The sequence below is a fragment of the Terrapene carolina genome, unplaced genomic scaffold (assembly GCF_002925995.2).
Source record: "Terrapene carolina triunguis isolate 2854851 unplaced genomic scaffold, T_m_triunguis-2.0 Scaffold247, whole genome shotgun sequence".
Taxonomy (NCBI): domain Eukaryota; kingdom Metazoa; phylum Chordata; order Testudines; family Emydidae; genus Terrapene; species Terrapene triunguis.
The window spans coordinates 10877588-10899874 of record NW_020664598.1 but is presented as its reverse complement, the minus strand read 5'-3'; the positions used below and the strand labels follow the sequence as shown (position 1 = coordinate 10899874).

At 37.3% G+C, this 22287-nt stretch overlaps 3 protein-coding genes across 3 annotated transcripts in view; 1 reads left to right on the top strand and 2 right to left on the bottom strand.

Moving 5' to 3' along the window:
- CHPT1 (choline phosphotransferase 1) overlaps positions 1-4408 on the top strand; it is a 38235-nt gene extending 33827 nt beyond the window's left edge. Inside the window, exon 9 of the mRNA XM_024208151.3 lies at positions 4223-4408. Coding sequence (XP_024063919.2) covers positions 4223-4267 — 45 coding nt within the window. The 3' untranslated portion in view covers positions 4268-4408. The remainder of the gene's footprint in view (positions 1-4222) is intronic.
- Positions 1072-22287, bottom strand: part of SYCP3 (synaptonemal complex protein 3) — a 26901-nt gene continuing 5685 nt past the window's right edge. The window contains exons 2-9 of the mRNA XM_024208152.2: positions 16989-17136; positions 13798-13876; positions 12545-12579; positions 10892-11009; positions 8933-9032; positions 7959-8057; positions 4473-4577; positions 1072-4302 (exon numbers count right to left, since the gene is read on the bottom strand). Of these exons, the coding sequence (XP_024063920.1) occupies positions 4249-4302; positions 4473-4577; positions 7959-8057; positions 8933-9032; positions 10892-11009; positions 12545-12579; positions 13798-13876; positions 16989-17121 (723 nt within the window). The 5' untranslated portion in view covers positions 17122-17136 and the 3' untranslated portion in view covers positions 1072-4248. The remainder of the gene's footprint in view (positions 4303-4472; positions 4578-7958; positions 8058-8932; positions 9033-10891; positions 11010-12544; positions 12580-13797; positions 13877-16988; positions 17137-22287) is intronic.
- The window catches only part of GNPTAB (N-acetylglucosamine-1-phosphate transferase subunits alpha and beta), a 70724-nt gene continuing 65496 nt past the window's right edge, over positions 17060-22287 (bottom strand). The window contains exon 22 of the mRNA XM_024208149.3: positions 17060-17136. The gene's annotated coding sequence lies outside the window, so the exon portion shown is untranslated. The remainder of the gene's footprint in view (positions 17137-22287) is intronic.

The window sequence follows — 22287 nt, the reverse complement described above, 5'->3', positions numbered from 1 at the left end:
GCAGTTAGGGGAATAATGAATGAAATAGATCCCCTTTTCAGGAATACAGATAAAGCTTTTCAAGAAAAGTCAATGAAAAGCTCCGTAATTTGCTCAGATAACAAATACGATTACTTAAATATGAAGTTGTGCAGAGTCTATTGTGATTTATGCTTGTATCATGAAGCATAAAATTCCTCCATTGTATTCTAGACGTTGCAATTATTACTTTTGATCATGGATTCATCAGTCTGAAACTGATTTTCTGCCATACACTAGATTCTCCTTGATTGAAAAAAGATAACTTTAGATTTGTAGTCAGTCTATGTACCAGAATTAAAAGCACTCACTATTAGAATTCTAAGAGCTGTTTCACTTCACACAAGAGGAAAAATGACTAATTTTCTTAAGTTTACATTGTTTCTAAAATCTCAAACTGCTGAGAATTGCTATAAAATTAATCAGATTTCCAGTCTGTGCCTAAAATAAAATTTTCAAATCAAGACTGATTAAAAATTAACCATCCAGCAACTCACTGCTGCTGTTACTATAATATATGGTGTTTGACACGGTGAAGAGAAGTCAATGGAGCTCAGTGCCTGACTAGTCCAAGCTTTTTTTGTTTTTTAAAAAAAAGCTACTGGATTTTCTCTTCCTTCCTCCCCTGCTTCATCTTTTATAACAAACTCTGCCCACCAATTCCAAATATCATTATCTCTTTGGGTACAGATTCAGGGGTGAAGCTTCCATTTCAGCTGTTACTGAAAATATATATAGCTTGAGTTTCCTTCTAAGGCCTGGCTTCTAGTTTTGCACGCATAATTTGTAAGTAACGCTTGTTGCTTGCAAATTAGATGGTACTTCAGCATTATCAGATGCATCTAAATGGCATACATTTTAGCCGTAGTTATTTGCAACTGTAAACCTGAAGTGCAAATCTGCAGACTAAATATTTGGCCTATATATTTATATATCTTATCAGCAAGGATCCTTTGAACACAACAGTGCAACCTATCAGACTAACTGCCATCAAAATGTGTTCTCTGTAGTTTTTACTTTGTTGTTATGGTAATAACGAGCTGTATGTGAGACTTTTTTTTTAAAACACAGACAGTTCAAGGAATTAAGTATAACTTGTCAGTACATGGGAAAGCCTGGTGTTTAAGTATAAAAATCTGTCTAGAAAAAAATTTCACTGTTTTGTACTCAATGTTTTATCAGACACTTCACTGTATTTCATCACAGATTATAAAATGGATTATTGTAAAGCAATATCCAGTGTGATAAGAGAGCTCAGGCTGTGAAATGAACTGGTTGGTTAACACATTTGTCTATTTGAAAATACTGGCCAAAAATAAGGGTAATCTAAAACCCAGTGTTTAAATAAATGAGAATCAGCAGAAGAGATCTGACTTACTATTGCTAAGGGCTAGTGACATTTCCACCAAATCTATTTTTTAGGTAGCAAACCTAACATAAGTCAACCCTAACTTTTCACCTCTCCAAGCTGTTTCAATAGACTAGTTACAAAAGCCCGTCAATGTGAAAGTACCCCTTATCGATTTCTGGCTTGCGCAGTTAAAGCAATGAAGAATGCAGTTCGCAACATTCCCAAAGCTTGGAATATACTAAACACGTTTTCACTTTTGTGAAGAAACCCACCAACATTATTATTGTAATAATATCATGATATAACCTGTTAGATTTCAAGTGGTTGAAAGCTCTCAGCCTTTATGCACCTGTGATATACCTGCACTCCTCTGGTGGTGTTTCTTACTGCTTCTAATAAACTTGAAAAACATTCTGTTTAGCAAGCATTCTGAATAAAGATTATACTTTCTGGGCATGAGGTTCTCCACCCCATTTATTATTAGAGAATCCTACTGGAAAACAGGATCATTGATTGCTGAGGCTATACTACTGCCGTAAAATTGGACCTGTAACTCACCACTTGCCATCAGTGGTGCTGCACTGACCATGTAGACAAGGCTTAAGGGTTCATCCTCCTTACCCTGTTCAAGAAACTGGGAGAGAAGCATCCTGCACAGATGAACTTTTAACAATCATTTTCATGCATGTTATTCATAAGATAAGCAGTAATGACAACTTTAACAGTTCTAAATGAGATGCATCAGTTGCTCTGTAAATACTGTAAACAAGAACTGCTTAATGAAAGAATTTTCAGTGACTCAGCAGTTTCTCTTCCACAACAAGCTCAGCCTTATTTTCACTAAGCTTGTGTTGTGCTCTCAAAACAATTTGCAATGTAGGGTATAGTTGTGCCTGTGGGTATTAACGTTATGCAGTAATAAAATTATATGGTAAGCAATACTTTCTATTGGACTGAAAAACATTTGTTTGACTATATCATAACAGAAAAGACTGAGTAAATCTTACAGCATTATCTGATTATACTTTAATGACAACTTAGAGATAATATAAGTGGAGTTCCATGACTTGGTAGACACCAAAGAGTCTCACACTTTAACATGTCTTCCCAACATGCGTGAATTAGCTCTGAATGAGTGTTTATTGCTCTGAGTCCTAATAACTGTTGTGGAAGAGTGTGGCTGCAATGGTGGTTACTAACTCAAAATTCCAATCTCAGATAAGTAGCTTAGTTGTTTCCACTGCATAGGCCATTACAAATCCCCTCTCTAGAAAACTGTTCCCCTCCTCTAGCCCAGTTTTAAACAGGGACTGAAAAACTGCCCTGGCAATATGAACAGCTGGCCTAGACTTCCCTATCCAGAAAATAGTGCAACAGTAACTCCCTAAAATATGACACAGGCTCCAGAATCCAGGAAGCAGTCAGAAAACTCAGGGAACCCAATTCCAAAATGTAAATATTAAGTAATGGACAAATATTTTATACAGAATCTCTAAGGTCTGATTTTGGAACCCTTTGGAAAAGTGCATTTTTAGGGCAATTCTAGAAAAGACTGGGAAAAAAATCACTCCTTATGGGCATATTACTATACATTCTTTTATAGAATCAAAGCTAAAACTGTCATTACAACTAGTGTTAGTTTCTCCAAGTTATATTTGTTAGTGATGTCAAGCAGCTAATGACCAAATGTTATTTTTTGTATTAAATCAAAATGTTGAAAATATTTCAGGGATTTCCTAAATTGTAAGAAATGAATGTGTATACAGTGGTTTTCTGTAAAACAAATGCATGAAAACTCCAACCTGGCTGTAAAAAAGTAAATCAGAATTCACTGTACTGTGATATACAAAATATAAAGAAGTTACTTTAAAAACTTAATCTTCACTAAACTGCTAATTCTTTCAAAAAGCAGCAAGAACTACCCTTCCAACTACAGCTCTGGAGATGGGCATCTACTTTAGTATCTCTTCCAAAATGGTCCACAGGAACTGATAGTATATAGATGTGTAGTGTTATCAATAATCACTGCAGACTGTGTTGTAAATTGTTGTTTATTTTGGCTCATTTAAACCAATTATGTGCACTATGCTGTAAAGCCAAAACAGCTGGTTTAACATGACTAACGAGTCTTGCCTTCTTGGCAAACGTATGTCCTTGTTAGTGCAGTAAAGTACAACGTACAGCTTATAATAAGGCTACTAATGATACTTTAATAAAACCCCTCAAGATGTAGTCTAATAACCTAAAGTACCAAAGAAATATAATTCGTGTGTAGCATACTTTTAATTCCTAAACTTTCCAGTATGTTATCCTGCTAAATATGCAAGATGTACACACAGAACCTAGGATTATTTTGGTGGTTTCTTTAGTTCACAAATTATAAAGTTGCAAAGGTACATTTTTGCATAACAGCATCAAGTTTTTAATGTGTCCTTTTAATCCTGTGATGTCATTATTGGTGGAATTTTGTGATCCATTTTGCATTAATGCTACCTATGGTACACAAATTCATATTCACCTGTTCCAAGAAGTAAACATCTATTAACCTCCATACTGCTATAGTCTTGCATTTTATAATACTGTCTTAGTGTTACAAAAGCAACTCTCACTGCAACAAGGTTAAGGAGGATTTGGGCAGACATATTAATAGTTTCTGAGGAAAGAATCCACTTTGCAATCTCTTCCATTAAGACTCTATTAAGAACATGAAAAATATGATTAGCAAGTTCACTAGTAACATTATTGAAACAATACATGTAACAGTTGGATTAATAGGAACTCTTAAATTGGAATTTTAAAGGAACAGACTTATTTTTCCATGGCTAATGGCTATAATTGTATCATGTTACTTAGGTGCAAGTTGTTTCTTCACTGAGCCATCAGAATAACATGGACTGAAGAGACTTGCGAACAGTTGCCATCTCTTGCTGTTGCTGTTACAAGAAAGGAGATAACACTGAACAAATGCAACATTTAGGAAAAAATACCACATCAGTCTGATATATTGAAAGAATTAAAAGTGAATGTTAAATGATTTTTCTACTTAATGTTCTGTCTTTTCATTTTTAGCTGTTTTTCCCCATAAATCAATGCTAATACTTACAGTGTCCATCATGATTTTCTTTTGCAACATAGCCATTTCCTTGCGAAGTTCATTTTGTGCACCTGCTAGAAGGTTTTCATGATTTTTCTCCAGTTCTTCCATACTCTAAATGATAGAAATTAACTTAGTATAAAACTGCTAATATTTATTGGCAGTTTTGGTTTAACACCCCCCCCCCCACCCAAACCTAGATTTCCAAACAAATCCTGTTCACAAACCAGAAGTAAACAGAACTCGCTGAGCACCATACACCACTGGTACCACAATCACTACAGAGTTCCAAACTGACCAGTCAGCCACACACCTCGTTTAGAACCCCAACTATGCAATCAGGCAGTAGAGACTTTAAAAAAAAAAAGGAAAAACAGTACAAACTGTGTTAAACGTAAACTACAAAAAAAAGGGGGGGGGAGGAGTTTAAAATATTTTTGACAAGGTAAGGAAACTCTTTCTGTACTTGTTTCATTTAAATTAAGATAGTTAAAAGCAGCATTTTCTTCTGCATAGTAAACTTTCAAAGCTGTATTAAATCAATGTTCAGTTATAAACTTTTGAAAGAACAACCATAACCTTTTGTTCAGAGTTACAAACAATCTCTCCGTTCCCGAGGTGTTTGTAACTGAGGTTCTACTGTATCATAATTAGCAAGTTACAACCTTCACAAAAGGGATCATAATTTCATCTTCTAGAGTTATCCCACAACTGGAATTTCCAGTTTACAACAATATACTGAATGTTGATTAGACTGCCAACACCATGCAAAATATCTTACTTGTCTAGTAGTGGGTTAAAAGGGTACTGCATGAAGTTGACTTGGTGAGAGTAGAGCATGAAACTGAGTAACAGCTGAAAAGGGCATCTTGTAACAGTGGTGTTTTAAGAAAACAACTACATGCTGAACACTAACAGTTCTAACAGAAGCCAATGAGAGCTACAGGTGTAAAGTGCCTCTGATAATCAGGCCTGAGATGTATTCCTCTTTTCCTCCTCCTGTATTCATAACTTAAATGCCCTGCCCTGCACCAGTTTCGCATACTGTTTGGGACCTGTAATCCTGCAAATGCTTAATAGTGTGCCTAACTTTAAACGCTAGTTGTCCCATCAAGATAAGTGGGGCCACTCAAAAGCATGAAGTTAAGCTTGTGTGTAAAGGTGTGCAGGATTTGAGTCCTAATTTTATTTGGAAGTTCAAGCACTACCACAATCTTTTATTCCATTCACTTTGCATCTTAAGTAGTAACTGTAATTTGTCTTTCTAATTTTAATACTGCTTTTCTATGACATATTAACTGAAAGTTTGAAAGTACTAAGGTATGGTTAAATACACTTTTATTTCAAGTGTGTTCGTCTAATATTAAGATGATAGGTAACGAGGTTTTAGTTTCTGTTTTAGCAACAGGGTATGAGAGCACCTGTTTTGCTTTCATACTAACTGTGAGATTTGAAACCTACTCTAAACTAGACTTGATTGAAATTGACAAAAGTTTTCCTGCCAAAAAATGAGGTTTTGTGGGAAAATGTCATTTAACAAAACTTCAATTTTGATGTGAAATTTTGAAACAAAACAAATTTCCACTTCAGTTTGGTTTTTCCCCCTCACTCCCTTTTCTACTCTAACACTTAAAATCTTCCTTAACATTTTAAAAGTCAAAGGGGGGGGGGGCATTATTCATTTTACTGCACTCAGAGGGGGAAAACATGAAATTTGTTTTTCTACAAACAAACAAAAAATGAAACAAACCCTCAAACCCCCCACAAAAAAACACACCTTTCAAATTTAAAACATTTAATTAAACTTTTTTCATTTTGTTGATTAGGTCTACTCCAAATTAAATTTCATTTTTTCTCTCTCTTTTTTGGTAGCTATGTCTAATTTTTTTCAGAATGGTTATTAACTTTGAAATTAGTGTAAAACTAATACACTATATAGTAACTTTTTAACATAATCAGATTCTTCATGTCCAGCTAACTATGAAACTAACCTATTGCTGACCACAGAAAATGCAAGAACACAGACTCGAGTACTGCTGACAACTTTTTTTTTTTTTTAGTTGTCTATGGTAGCAGTTAAACTGTTTTCTGTACCAGAGCTCAGGGAAATGTAGAATAGTGGTATCTTGGAAACAGATGGACCTATTCTTAAATCAGCTTTGATTAAAAAACCACATACTTGGTTTAAACTAGAGAGATACTATTTATATTATTCATCTCATCTATATTCCAGAGCTATGTTCACCTGGCTTCTGAGACAGGGAAGAAGGTAAAGATACAATATAGACTCTTCTTCATTCAAAAGTTAGCAGATCTATCTTATTTTAAAATAAGTAGTGACCACTTTACAGTAAGAGTACATCTATAAATTGTATAGGAAGGGTTAACACATGATGTTTTAGTAACTTAGATAATCAATTGTTAAGAGTCCATAATCTATTATACATATTACTTATGTCTGTAATGTTAATCATTTATTAACCATTTATGTTAAGGGTATGTTTATAAAGTGTGTACCATGCTTTCAATATAATATCAAAATACATAGTAAACCAACAAAACCCCAGAAAGTCAGTTAAACTGAAGTGAATATTAACTGCCCCAGTTGGGCCCACTTTCACAGAAGATCCCTATTTTGGACTGACTTTTGTTGCTGGCATCAAAGTGCATACTCAGTTTTAATATTGGTTTATTAAAAGTAATACCCATTGTCCTGTGTTTGGAAAACTCACCCAATGAAGCATAACTTCTTATCATAAAAACTATTTAAATTTTATTTTAATTTATTTAAAATGAGCATTTATCTTTCTACAAATAGCTATTTGTAAAAAGATTACTGACAATGGGTCACTATTCTATGGTAGCCATTCACTCTTACTGAGACCACTACCTCTAACACAAGCATAACAAATGCTAAATTTTGGCTTATGCTTTATTTTCAAATAGTGTGAAATATTTCACTATTTTATTTAAAAAGAAGTTTTCATAACATTAATCTAATGCCTAGTTTTCACACAAAGACACATTGGTTGAACTAAAGTTGTGGTTACTCTTAATTTGATTTCAATCTGATTTATCAGTTTAGCTTGCACTGGTAAATATATCTGTTTACCTTGCATCTGTACAAACAGTTTTAATCAGATGTGTGTGCTCACCCAGGGGTTTGACTGGCTTAATTAAATCACTTTTTAAAACAGATTTTAGTTATGTGAGTACAACTTGGGTGTTAGACAAGACCTTCATGGAAAATGGAACTATCCTTGCAGGCTCCAGAATACCACTACACAAACATTCTTGATTAATTAAAGGAACCATGTGTAAGGCTCTCTTACTAGTATCATCCTTAAATGGATTTTAATTCAATAATTATTGTAAAATATAGGGAATTTCAACCCTATTTAACTGTAAATTTCAATGCAGCCTTACCTATGGAGTCATTAAGAATCCCTCTAACCAAATCATGGTCTAGCTTTAAAAAAGGTATATATACTGGACCTTTAAGAACTGCTCATACAGCTGTTTAATTGTTTTCAGTCTCTGACTCTGAACTATTCTTGCTTGTTGAAAAACCTTCTGTTGCTGGCGAAACATATTCTAAAGCACAAAGAAGAATCATGTTAATTGACAAGCAGTAGTTAGGTCGATGCTGGCAGGGTTCAAAAGTATAAGTTCCCCCTTCACTGGAAATCCACGTTCTAGAATCTATAACATGGATCTCTGGTAGAGAATGGGGATATGCTGTCCAAATCCATTCTCTAGACCTATGTTGCTGTCAGGGGACAGCACAACTTGCCAACAGAAGAGGAACACAATTTCTTCCAAATAATCTGAACTGGTGCAATGTGCTCCCAGAGTAATTGTGCCCCTCTGCCATTATATAGCTTCCTTACCCCATTATTAGGGTGACTGCCCTTGCTCTCTGTTCCTTGTGAACAGGATCAGGTGTAAATGCTGTAATTCCCCAATGTCATCCTACTCTACACAGACTTGGCATCGCTTCCCTATTTCCATCCCAAGCATAATGTCCCAGTCTCTCTTAGCCTACCCCACAGTCTCTAGTGATACGGGTGGAAACTTGCCCATATATAGTGGGACGTTTAGGATCTGCTCTGATCTTCCATGGGAATCTTGCATCTCTGCACTGGGTCAGCATGTGGCTCCTGCACATGAGGAGCATTTACCTCTATATTGATAAGGCTAGGGAGAGACACTACAACATCAGATAGTCTTTATCACCTCTTCAGTTTGCAATACATCTGATAATTTATAAACATCTTACACTTGGGAAGTCCTAAAAAAACAAAAGAAAACTTTAAGACACAGGCAGTCCCCAACACCATATGTTTTGTCTGAAATTCACCTAAAGTGTGTTTATGCCTGTGGGAGGTTGGTGTCTAACAAGAACAATTAGCACTTGTGAATGTATTATAAAACAAATGTATCAAACAGTTGCCAGGCTAGAAACAAACCGCTAGTTTTTCTTCCTGTTCCTCTGCTTTCTGCACATCCATATCCCATTGTTGAAATAAAGTCAGGAACTGCTGGGAATACTCCTGGTTGAGCTTCTGCCTATAAATACATCACAATAACATCTAGCGTTAACTGATCACTTACGAAAAGTGCTATATATTATCATCCCCATTTTACAGGTGGAGAAACATGTCTCAGTTGGCATGGTCATTATAATTGTAGAGCCACTATTGCCAGAAGAAAAACTTTAAAACATTCTGTTTATAAATAATACTGTTTACATAGGATTAGAAGATGAATTGCCCAAATGTGGGTTTTTTTGGGTGGAGGATTTGGAAGTGGGAAGAGGAAGTTCTATTTTCTTGAAGTTGAAGACCTGGAGCTTGCATAATTTTTCTACCAATATGTCGGGAATGGCACAAAATAAAGACCTACGCTACTTTTGCTCATTAAAATGGTGAAATATGACCCTAAAAGGATTCTATGCATCAGTTTGAAAAATTAAGAACATAGACATTTGTTTATGGATAAACTAATGTCATTTAACATTATGTATTGGGCAGAGAGCATTTAAATACAACTACCAGGTCAATATCCAAATCAAAGCAAACACTATCAGAAATATCCAACTTGTTCTGAGTTTTTTAGGGATGTTTATGAAAAAAATTGGGGAGGTTGCTTGGACCAGCGGCAAGTGCCAAAGGCGCAAAGCCAAATACAGGTGTGGGGGGGAGGGGGGGGAGAGGCTGGCGTAAAGCCTTGGATGCTTGCCATGCATTTTAGATGAACTTCTGTGCATGTTACAATTACCGAGACCCTTGTCTCCCTCCCTGCCCCCACAGAAACTGGTACCTCTCTCTCCCCACCTCCCCTCTCCCCACCGAAACTGGAACCTCTCCTCCCCGCCCTGTCCATTGCTAAGGGGGTAGGGGAATTGGGTCCCCAGGAACCACCCCCAAACATGGAGAAGGGGAGGATAGGCACTAGGAAAGCTGCCCTACTATTCCACATAGGGCTCTTAATTACATTGGCCACTCTCACAGTGGAATCTTTGGCATTAAAAACAAGAAGGTAGGTACCACGTTACATCGATACAGCTGCACCTCCGTGGCGCGTCTGGTGAAGACGCACTATGCTGACAGGAGAGTGCTTTCCTATCGGCATAATTTCTCCACTTCAACAAGAGGTGGAAGCTACGTCATGGGGGAGAGTGTCTCCCGCCAACAGCGCACGGTGTATACAGCACTTATGTTGATGTAACTACATCTTTTTCATACCCCTGAGCGACGTAAGTTACATCAACTTAAGTAGTAGTGTAGACGAGCCCCAGGAGTGAGTTATGCTAGTCCTTCCAAATGAGTGCCAATAAAACCTTCGTATCATATTTATAAATATTTTGAATATGGTACATATTTTATAGGTGTCTGAATTTTAAATATTTTACTAGTACCGTTTTTCACCTCCCTTTGCCTTTAATGCCTGTCTCTGTGAGTAATTAAACATGCCTCAGAGAGAAAGAAAAATAATGAATTAATATTTTTAAAAAATCCAAAAGTTACCTAAGATTAGTTTTCAGTACATAATAAAACTTATGAGTAATACTTTTTAGTTTTTAAAAAGCATTTGACTTTTTTTTAAACCAAACAATAAAATCTTACTGAAAACTAATACTGGAAATTTTTCAGTTTTAAAGTGGAACAAAATTTTGACCAAAAATAAAAATTTTGTGTTTGCTCAGAAACTTTCATGTCAAATTTCTCTTTCATAAAATAAATGAGATGTGTTACTCTATTACTGCTGATTTACACAAAGCAGACACACCTAACCAGATGTTTGGGTAGAATGTCCCTTATGGCCCAAGTAGATATGACACAATTCCCTGCTGCTATGACAATAGATTCTGTGATCCAGAAAAACAAATTAAACACATTTTTTCCAGCAATAACTGTAACTCTTACCTGTGTTCTTGCTGTGTTTTCCAAACATGTTCAATTTTCTGGTTACTGGTTTTAAGAGAAGCCTTAGTATACATTTCTAATCTTTTCCTCTTAGCCAAGAGAGCCTTGTTAATGTCAGCTGTATTTAGACAAATAATAGTCAGAAATTGTATCATGTATTGCAACAGACCTATTATGCATTTTATTAGGAATTTCAAAATATTTTACTATTACCAGTTTTTTATATAACTTGTGCATTAGTGACGCACACACAAAGTTTTGTAATTGAAAAATTGCTCATATGACTTGGGCTGCTGACACTTAAAAATATTATTTATTGAAAAAGCACCGACTAAAATTGTTTTGGAAAAATATTTATTAAAGTTACTTGGATTTAAGTAGCAAAAGTGTGGGCCTACCAACACTGTCAAAATCTTTTAAATGAATATAAGTGGTAAACAATTTCTCATTCTTCAAGCACATTAAGTAGCTTTAAAAAAGAATGGTTTGAGTAAACATCACTGTTTTATTATGACATATATAAATTTGTTTGGAAGGGTATTAAGTAAATTACAGGTATACCCAATTTCATGCCTGTAACAATCACTTTGTTCCTTCTGCTATAAATTACTTCAAGGCTATATCAGCTGATCTCTTATTGTCCCCTATTTTGGCTCAGACTGATGTCTCATTGCTAGCTCCATTCTTAACTATTATTTCTGTGAAGATGGCATTATCTCTTTCTCTCAACACATTTTCTGATTACTCTATATCTCATCCTTTTACCTATCTTTAGTCTACATTAGACTACATTAACTTCCTATTCTTTAATTATTCAAAGACGGAAGTCATCTTCCCGTTAGATTGCTCTGAGTAGCAGAGCATTCTTATATTTACCTCCAAAGCAAGAAATCTTAGGCATTTTTGAATAGTTAATTCGTGCACAAGGGAGGTCCATAAGATCCACTCCTACTTTGAGGCCCACATACAAAATATATTTATTCTATAAGACATCTATTTATATATGATATAAAAATAAAATTATTACTCAACCAATTGTTGAGTAGATGTCATCTTGTCATGACCTTTCTTTCCTGTCCTCTTCCTTCCCACTCCTTTTTGCCTCTTTGTTACACAATGTGTTAATTTAGATAATAAATTTATGTCCGTGTTTTCTTACACCCCTCCTACATTCCTGATCTTCAGTTTGCTCCTTCACTGTGACTAAAAGGGAAAGGTGAAAGGGATAGCTTTTCACTCATACTGCCCTGCCACTCTGGAATGGTCTCCCCCAAATAATTGCATAAGTTCTTGTCATACTTCATCTTTAAAATCTTCCTTTCTGCTTTAGACTCCACTCATGTATCCTTCCATTCTCTCTTCTTTGATCATTAGTCTATAAGAATACTTGCATCTTCACTATGTTTACATTTTAGCACTTATCTTGTATTGTTCCATTTATGCATGTCAGTTGTCACTTTCTGCCGGAAAGTGGCTGTATCCAATGCTATAAAAAGTGATTATTTTACTCTTCCTCTCACATTAAACCTTTGATACTTTAATTAAAGCTATTGTTATAAACAAGAGTTAGACTATATACTTCCAATGTTGTTACTTAAACATTAATATTTCTTAATTCAATACTATATGAATAATATTTTAAAATATACTTACCTCCAAATCGTTCCAACATAGTCTGTACTTCACCCCTACAAAATATTGTGTTTCAAAAACTTGATATGACTATTTTTGAACAAATGACAATAGAATTAAATCTATTGTATATACCTCAAAGTTTAACTGTCTAGTTTTAACATCTATCTATTGTATTATTATTTGTAACTGCTGACAAAATTGTCACTGTTGTACAAGACAGAAAATGACAGCAGTACATGTGCTAAGGAATTTACAAGCTAAGAGAAATACACACAGATAGGCTGCAACAGGAAGTCCAGAGATAGACTTGCATGATTTTTCAGTTATAGTTTTCTATTAACTAACTTGCTGGGGACAACAAGGGAATATTGAGTCTGTAAGGGGATATGTTTGAGGAAAAGAGAGTGAATTGGTAAACCAAAATTGGGAGGAGAATTCTATATATAAGGATGAGGGACATGGGAAGAGATAAATGTGCCATCACTGTTGGCATCACTGGAAGAGCAGAGGTGATGATACAAGACAGGGTGCAAGATGTAGATTGGGATGGATTTGTATAGCACTTTTAAGGAAAAACCAAGAAGATTAAATAGGTATGTGTGGCAGTGAGGAAATAGCAGAGAGATTAAATAAGGGTATGATATTCTGGGCAACAGGAAAGGAAGATCTCTCTTGTTTACATGCATCTTTTCTGTAGGGTACCATTTTCTTTGTGCCATATAAGAACTGGTTTCTATCTCAATCCCCCAGTCTTCACAGACTGGAATCTACTATCACTAAGACTTATTCCAACTCTGTATATTTTCAGACATAAGCCTCAAAAGGCTGACTTTACTTATAAAAATAATTGGATCTTTTCAGGTAGTAATGGACACATTTAATTTTTGAAGCATTACTGTCATTCTCAAGAAAAATAAGAATTGGGGAAGAGGTTCAGCAAAATGATAAAACTGTCTAGGGTGGAACTCAAACTACCTTTGGGAGAAAGCAAGAATTTTGAGAAGCCAGAAAACAAATATTAATAACTTTTTTAGCTAATAGTTACAGCTATTCAAAAGTTGGCATTGCTATATAAAACATAGAAGTTTTCCGTTTTTAAAACATAACTGTAGTCTGGCCTACTTTACCAATATATTACTAATAGATTTTACTGTCTTTAAAAAAAATCTGACTAGAATCTACTAGGAGAAAAATAGGCATATTAAATTTCAGTAATTAATATCTATGTGGAAATTTTTTCTTAATAAAAATAAGATGTTTAAGCAAATTACCCCACATCTTCTTCAACTACCGCATGAGGAGTCACTGAAGGTCTTTTTTTCCCATGTTTATCAATTACTGGAGTGTCACCTTTATATATTAAAAACAAACAAAACAGACACCACTTACAAAATATTTTGCTGGAAATTATTTTACTTAAAATGATAATTACTTATGCATAATCCTGCTTTCTTACAAGATCTCATCATATAGGATTTCCAGTCTTGGGTCTTAGCTCTCTAGCATGAAACAAGCTGGAACTCCTCTAGCTCTTAGAACTTTGGCTATCTGATGCACTGGAATCTTGGACACAAATCCTTCCCCAGTGTTGAACTGGCACTGCCTCAGTTCCCCCTATAACCGCCTCAGTCGGTTCCTGAATGCTCAAGCAACAACAGCTCACAAAACTGAACATTTGCCAAAACTCACGACAATCATCTAAAAAATGGAAATAATCTAAACTTTAAAAATAACAAATCACTTACATTGGAAACCTAAATTTGGAGGGGAAAAGAGGTGAGTGAATGGTAATACTGTGAAATTTGATAGTTTAAGTAACTATCCCTTCTTTAAAAAGATTTCATTACTGGACAGCAAAAAACCTGAGAGCTATCTCACACTGGAACCAGAAATATATATTGCCAAAAATGTATTTATGAATGTTTTCATGTTTTCACATTTCTTAAAAAACAATATGAGCCACAGTCCAAAGCATCACGAGACATTCCGAAGAACAATGAACTCTAGGGAGTGGGAGAGCTTGAGTATCCCTCTCAGAAATATTAACATAGACCAACAAAAAACAAAATGGAGACTCTTCTCTTGAGGCCAAAACCAAACACTAGCTGCAGCGCCTCAAGTACATATATACAGAAGAACTCTGTGATTGTTTGAGAAGAGTAACAACAAAGGGTCACTTCTTTAAAAGTATGATCTGTGCTGTATCCAAAATAAATCAGATATGATCATGCCTTCTTTAGGTTTAGTCCACTATGGAGTGATGTGACAAATTCTTCAGAGTTATCAGCCAAACAAAGCCTTTATAGGCAACCCAACATCCTGAGTATGAGACAGCAGCCTAAAGTCCTCAGATTTTACTACCTCAGGCAAATACTTTAAATTATTTAATTGGAACAATGGACGAGGGGAAAAACCAATAAAGGACAGAATGTGCCTGTTGAAAGACTGCATCCAAAAGAGATGACAAAATCAGCTTAGAGTTCCTGGAGAGAGCATCTTTGTTGACCGTGTTCAGAAAGTAACTGAATGAGAGATACTGGAGGGAACTGAGGCATGGTGAGGGAATGAAACATTGGGAAGGGACTCATGCCTAAGTGCCAGTGACTCTCAGGGGGAAAAAAAAAAATCTATAAACTAGGACAGTGGTTTTCAACCCGTGGTTCATAGATTCCCTGGGGGTCCCCAGACTACGTCTAAGAGGTCCACGAAAGGTGACTATGAAAATTAAGTTTCATATCCCAGAAAAGGCATTCTGTTTTTCTGATAAATCAAAAGTATGTGAATACCCCCACCTCAGGTCAAAACCTGGAAGCATTGTCATTACCACAGAAGCACCAGTTTAGTACCCTTTCTCATGTTGTGTCAAATGCTATGCCAAGCACACACAACATTTATAGTTGAATTCTGTTCAGCCAGCTGTCAGTCTAAGACTTCTATAACAGGGGTCCATGGACTACAGGTTGAATTTCCAAAGGGGTCCACACCTCCATTCAAAAATTTTTAGGGGTTTGCAAATTAAAAAAGGTTGAAAATCACTGAATGATGGAGCTTCAGGCTCTCCCACAGTAGGAAGCTGAGATCAAAGTATGGGAATTCTGGTGTGGTACCGTTAAAGATTATTCTGCTGTTAGCTCTTTTGGACATCAACTAACCTGCTAACAAAGCTAGCTGAAGGAGAGTACGTACTTCTTACAATACAGTTATCATCAATTCATTTTCTGACATGACATTATACAGAAGTAGAACCACAACTGTGTAAAAAGAGCATTTCCAGTATCTGTACAAAACTTCTCTTTTGAAATCAATTTTGTTGGCATCTGATGAAAATTCTGTAAAAATATATTTACACAAAATATTTGTTTTGATATATAATGTGCAAGGGACCATAGTTAAATGGTAATTACGCATATAAACCATGAGATGATTGCGGCATTTGTGGTATGCCACTCAGTGACTAGAAAACTACATCATCTGCTGTTTGCGCAAACTAACTCTGTGCAAAAACCTTTCATTTCACTCTGAAGGGCTGCCATCATTTGGTTGGTCAATTCTAAATTAAGTCCCATCATTGTATTTTTCTAACAAAGTATGTCCCTTATGACAAACTACACTTTCCCAAGACAGAAGCAAGAACTCCTTTACTGGCTCGCTGATCTCTCCTTCATTCTCTTTCCCCTTTCCTTCCTTGTTATCTATCTTCTCTTCAGGCTACCCTCTTGCCTTCTCACCCTTCTTCCTCAAGACTTCTGCCCATTTTTCTTACTGTTTTTCACTCTCTGCACCTCCCTTCTTCTCACAGCCAGCACCACAATCCAAATCCAAATCCCACCCTTTGACATGAGAACACTTTCCTTGCACAGTTAGGTATATCAATTGGCACCTAGTACACAGGTAGCTGATCTGTGCATCCTTCCTTACACCCTTTTGTCCATGTGGCTCAGACAGAGCAGGATGGAGAACAATGTCAAGCTTAACCAGAGGAGAAGAGCATGCTGCTCTTGCCTGAGCAGTGCTTCCATGTCATCAATGGCCTACTGTGAACCACAAAACAAGAGCACCATCTTGGAGACTGAAGGACAAGAGGGAGTTAAAAAAATCTTACTCTATTACAGACACCAACAATAAACCTCAGACATATAATTGCATACTACATGGAGCTGTTCCATTGTTTTAAAAAGTTCTCTCCAGGTGATGGTCAGTCAAAATCTTTAACTTAGAAGTCAAGCTATCAGTAGCAAAATTATGAAACCTTATTCAATTAGGTAATCACTGTGACATAGAAACCATCTTGTTTTTATTCACCATCAGAAATGTCAACAAGAAACAGCATTATACTGTATCACTAATCTTTCAGTAATTTTAAATATATCTCTCTATATATCTATAGATATAGATAGATATACTCGCACACACACACACTTCATAAAACTTGATGAAAATGATTTCACGGGATATACTGCACCTTCCCTAATATCTTCTTCTGATCCACTCAAGTTTTTCTTTTCCTCTTCCTGAAAGTCATAGGCACATAAGGCTTGATCTTCCTGTATTGGTTTACCAGCTTTCCCTGCATGCTTTCTTCCAGATGGTGCCATGAGGCTTTTTCTCTACTGCAACAAATATACGGTATTTGTAACCACCTCTTCCCATGATTTTTTAAAGAGTAAAATTCCAGTGATTCCTACTGGAAATATGAAAAAAAAGCCCTCAAGTCCATACATATTCATTTTCTGAATTACTTTAATTTTTAGCTACACTTTGTAGACTCGGTTTCTAGTGTAGTTTGCTTAAAGTAATACAATTATATTTTTAAAATATTGATGGTGCCCCTGTAAATATATGGCATACATTTAGTTACTCAAAGCATTAGAGTTGTTATGTGCGCCTTTGTACAATAGTTAAAATGAATGTTTAAAATGACATATTTTGAAGAAAAGTTATTAAATATTGTTAAAAGTATGTGTATGCTAAAATGACATTAAAAACCTTTCAAGAAAATAACATACATATATAGTAAAATGTGTTAGAGTGCATGGCTATATTAAAATACTAAATTACATGAGCAGAATCTGGCTGTGGAGGTATTTTAGCCCACAGAAATGATTTTCAAGCCACCCTTTGGGGTACTTCTATGTATAAATGTGTTACGGTGATCTATATTTTTAAAAATTTCTAGGAGAAGGTGGAGAAGGATGAAAAAGGGGAAATAAAAAGTAGTCTTAGGGTAGCCCTTCTTCCAAACCTGACTGTAGAGGGAAAGGTGTGACAAAGTCAGTGAGTTGCTAGTTCTGGATACAATTCAACACAAGTAGGAGTGTCACCAGCTATTCCCACACCCCAAGCAAAGATAATTTTGATAATTAAACTTTTTTCCACTGAGAAGAAAACATGTCAGCCTACAGCAATGACAATCTAAATGAGATCTCAAGTAAAAGATTCAGTATCAATAAATTACCTCTACACAGTACCTTCCATCTCAAAAAGTGTTGAATTAACAAACAGATATAAACTGCTGTAGTCCTGTATAAACCAATTTAAATAAGATGACCCTATCCACCCACCCCAAACTACCACACCATTGCATATTTCAAGACTTCATAAACAGGAAGACTGTAAATCAACTCCCATATTACTAAACTGTTTAACAAACCACCATTCCCTTCACCCTGACGCTCTCTTTGAATTCCCATTAAGGATGAGTTTACCCCAAGGTTCCGATTAGGCTTGCCAACGTTCTACTCGCACAAAACCGAACACCCTTGCCCCGCTCCCTGCCCCACCCCTTCTCTGAGGCCCCACCTCCACTCACTCCATCGCTTGTTCTCCCCACCCTCACTCACTCGCTAATTTTCACCGGGCTGGCTCAGGGGGCTGGGGTGCGGGAAGGGGGTGAGGGCTCTGGGATGGGGCCAGAAATGAGGAGTCCAGGGTGCAGGAAGGGTCTCCAGGCTGAGGCAGTAGGTTGGGAAGCAAGAGCGGGTGAGGGCTCCGGCTGGGGATGCGGGCTCTGGGGTGAGGCCAGGGGTGCAGAAGGGGACTCCAGGCTGGAGCCGAGGGGTTTGGAGTATGGGAGGGGACTCCGGGCTGAGGCAGGGGGTTGGAGTGTGGTGCGGGGGTGCGGATTCCATGGTGGGGCCAGAAATGAGGGGTTGGGGTGCGGGGGGTGTGAGCTCTAATGTGGGGCCAGGGATGAGGGATTTAGGGTGCAGGAGGGGGCTCCGGGCTAGAGCTGAGAGGTTCGGAGTGTGGGAGGGGGATCAGGGCTGGGGCAGGGGAGCAAGCAGGGGAGGTGAGTGCTCCAGCTGGGGGTGCAGACTGTGGGGTGGGGCTGGGGATGAGGGATTTGGGTGCAGGAGGGTGCTCCAGGCTGGGATTGAGGGGTTCGGATGGTGGAAGGGGGATCAGGGCTGGGGTTTGGGGCCCAGGAAGAGCCCAGGAGTGCAGGGTCCGGGCGGCGCTTACCTCAAGCAACTCCCAGAGGCAGCAGCATGTCCCCCCCTCCAGCTCCTATGTGGAGACACGACCGGATGGCTTTGCGCCCTACCCTGTCCACAGGCGCCGCTCCCACAGCTCCCATTGACCGCAGATCCCAGCCAATGGGAGCTGCATTGGTGGGGGCTGCATGCAGAGCCCCCTGGCTGCCCCTACGTGTGGGAGCCGGAGGGGGGACATGCCAGTTGTTTCCTGGGAGCCCTGCTGCGCGGCGCCGCCAACCGGCCAGTCAACGACCCAGTCAGCGGTGCTAACCAGAGCCACCAGGATCCCTTTACGACCGGGTGTTCCAGTCGAAAACCAGACACCTGGTCACCCTAGTTCCAGTCCAACTCCCACTGACTTCAAAGGAGGTTTGTTTGAGCCTCAAGTGCATATCTCATAAGAGCAACGCTTACAGGTTCTGCAAGAAATAGAAGTGTAATACTAATAAAATGTATATATTAAATCCCTTGAAAATTACTTTTTTTAAATAAAGGGAAATTAATGTAAAAAACCATATGTTCATGCACATTAAGGTTGAGGATTCAAAAGTTAAGGTTCCCACAGCAATATCTCACACATGTAGAACCTCCTACTTCTGTTTTTGCTATTAATTTTATATCTTTCGTTATAATTTCTCTTGGAAATATTTTTTACCATAAAACAAATGGTACTATGTGCAACATGGCCAAATTATAGTGCTATAGGAACCTTAAAAGTTTGAAGATCAACCTTTCTGTGCTTATGACTCAATTTCTATATTGTAAAACGTTTTATGGTTGTTTTTTTAATGTATATAGTGTATGATTTTTTTTTTTTTTAAACTTCCCATGATAGGGTTGCCAGTTTTGGTTGAATGTATTCATGGAGGTCTCATCACATGACATAATCTTTAATTCCTGGAGACTCCAGGACAATCCTGGTGGGTTGGCAACCCTATCCCATGATAAGAGACCCCAAAAAATCATCTTAAAACTAACCCTCAAGCGAGAAAAAAAATTGGGAAAAATCTGAGATTCTCAACCTGTCTTTTGGCTTTCAGGTGCCCAAGTTGACATGGGTAAGAAAAGTCAGGCAGATCAAGTAATGAGGCTTCTCGATGTGTGGGTCTGGTGCCAAAAACCTGGTCAGCTTATAGACTGCAACTGTGGGAGTTCCTTAATTAGGATTTATATTTACTAGGGCTGTCGATTAATCACAGTTAACTCACACGATTAACTCAAAAAAATTAACTGCGATTAAAAAAATTAATCATGATTAATCGCACTGTTAAACGATAGAATACCAATTGAAATTTATTAAATATTTTTGGATGTTTTTCTACATTTTCAAATATATTGATTTCTATAACAACCCAGAATACAAAATGTACAGTGCTCACTTTATATTATTTTTGATTACAAATATTTGCACTGTAAAAATGATAAACAAAATAAATAGTATTTTTCAAGTTATCTCATACAAGTACTGTAGTGCAATCTCTTTATCATGAAAGTGTAACTTACAAATGTAGATTTTTTTTTGTTACATAACTGCACTCAAAAACAAAACAATGTAAAACTGTAGAGCCTACAAGTCCACTCAGTCCTACATCTTGTTCAGCCAATTGCTAAGACAAACAAGTTTGTTTACATTTACAGGAGATACTGCTGACTACTTATTTACAATTTCACCTGAAAGTGAGAACAGGCGTTCGCATGGCCCTTTTGTATCCGGCGTTGCAAGGTATTTACGTGCCAGATATGCTAAACATTCGTATGTCCCTTCTTGCTTCGGCCACCATTCCAGAGAACATGCTTCCATGCTGATGATGCTCGTTAAAAAAAATAATGCATTAATTAAATTTGTGACTTAACTCCTTGGGAGAAAATTGTATGTCTCCTATTCTGTTTTACCCACATTCTGCCATATATTTCATGTTATAGCAGTCTCGGATGATGACCCAGCACATGTTTGTTTTAAGAACACTTTCACTGCAAATTTGACAAAACACAAAGAAGGTACCAATGTGAGATTTCTAAAAATAGCTACAGCACTGGACACAAGGTTTAAGAATCTGAAGTGCCTTCCAAAATCTGAGAGGGACGAGGTGTGGAGCATGCTTTCAGAAGTCTTAAAAGAGCAGCTCTCAGATGCGGAAACTACAGAACCCGAACCACCAAAAAAGAAAATCAACCTTCTGCTGATGGCATCTGACTCAGATGATGAAAATGAACGTGCGTCAGTCCGCTCTGCTTTGGATCGTTATCGAGCAGAACCCATCATCAGCTTGGACGCATGTCTTCTGGAATGGTAGTTGCAGCCTGAAGGGACATATGAATCTTTACTGCATCAGGCATGTAAATATCTGGCAATGCCAGCTACAACAGTGCTATACAAACGCCTGTTCTCACTTTCAGGTGACATAGTAAACAAGACATGGGCAGCATTATCTCTTGCAAATTGTAACCAAACTTGTTTGTCTGAGTGATTGGCTGAAGTAGGACTGAGTGGACTTGTAGGTTCTAAAATTTTACATTTATTTTTGAATGCAGTTATTTTTTGTACATAATTTTACATTTGTAAGTTCAACTGTCATTATAAAGAGATTGCACTACAGTACTTGTATAAGTGAATTGAAACATACTATTTCTTTTTTTTTTTACGGTGAAAATATTTTGTAATAAAAAATAAATATAAAGTGAGCACTGTATACTTTGTATTATGTGTTGTAATTGAAATTAATATATTTGAAAATGTAGAAAACATCCAAAAATATTTAAATAAATGGTATTCTATTATTGTTTAACAGTGCGATTAAGCGCGATTATTTTTTTTAATCATGTGATTCATCACCATTTTTTAAATCGCTTTACAGCCCTAGTATTTATTGCTTTGTGCTCAAGGCCACTCTGTGGGGCAGAACTTCTCACTCCCTCCAGCTAAAGCAGTGGTAGTCCCTGGCCAGACAGCGAGCCAAATCTGGATTACCAGATGCTTTTGAACAGACCTCAAGATCTTTTTATTTATTTACTTATTATTTTATTTTCTCTGCCGTGTGGATCTTGACTTTGCCTTGATGAGAAATGTGGACCGTGACAAAAAATAATGGACTATCCCTGAGCTAAAGCAACCCCGCTCCCCTTATGCAGCCCTCCCCTGTGACAGTCACTGATCCAGGCACCTCAGTCTCACCTTCCCGCAAATGGGGGGAAGTTGGGACTTTATTTACTCCTCTCCCCACAGAGCAGACTTGCTAACGTGGCGCAAGCCCGTGTGAGATTCCCGCCCCCCAGGGAGTCGCCCGC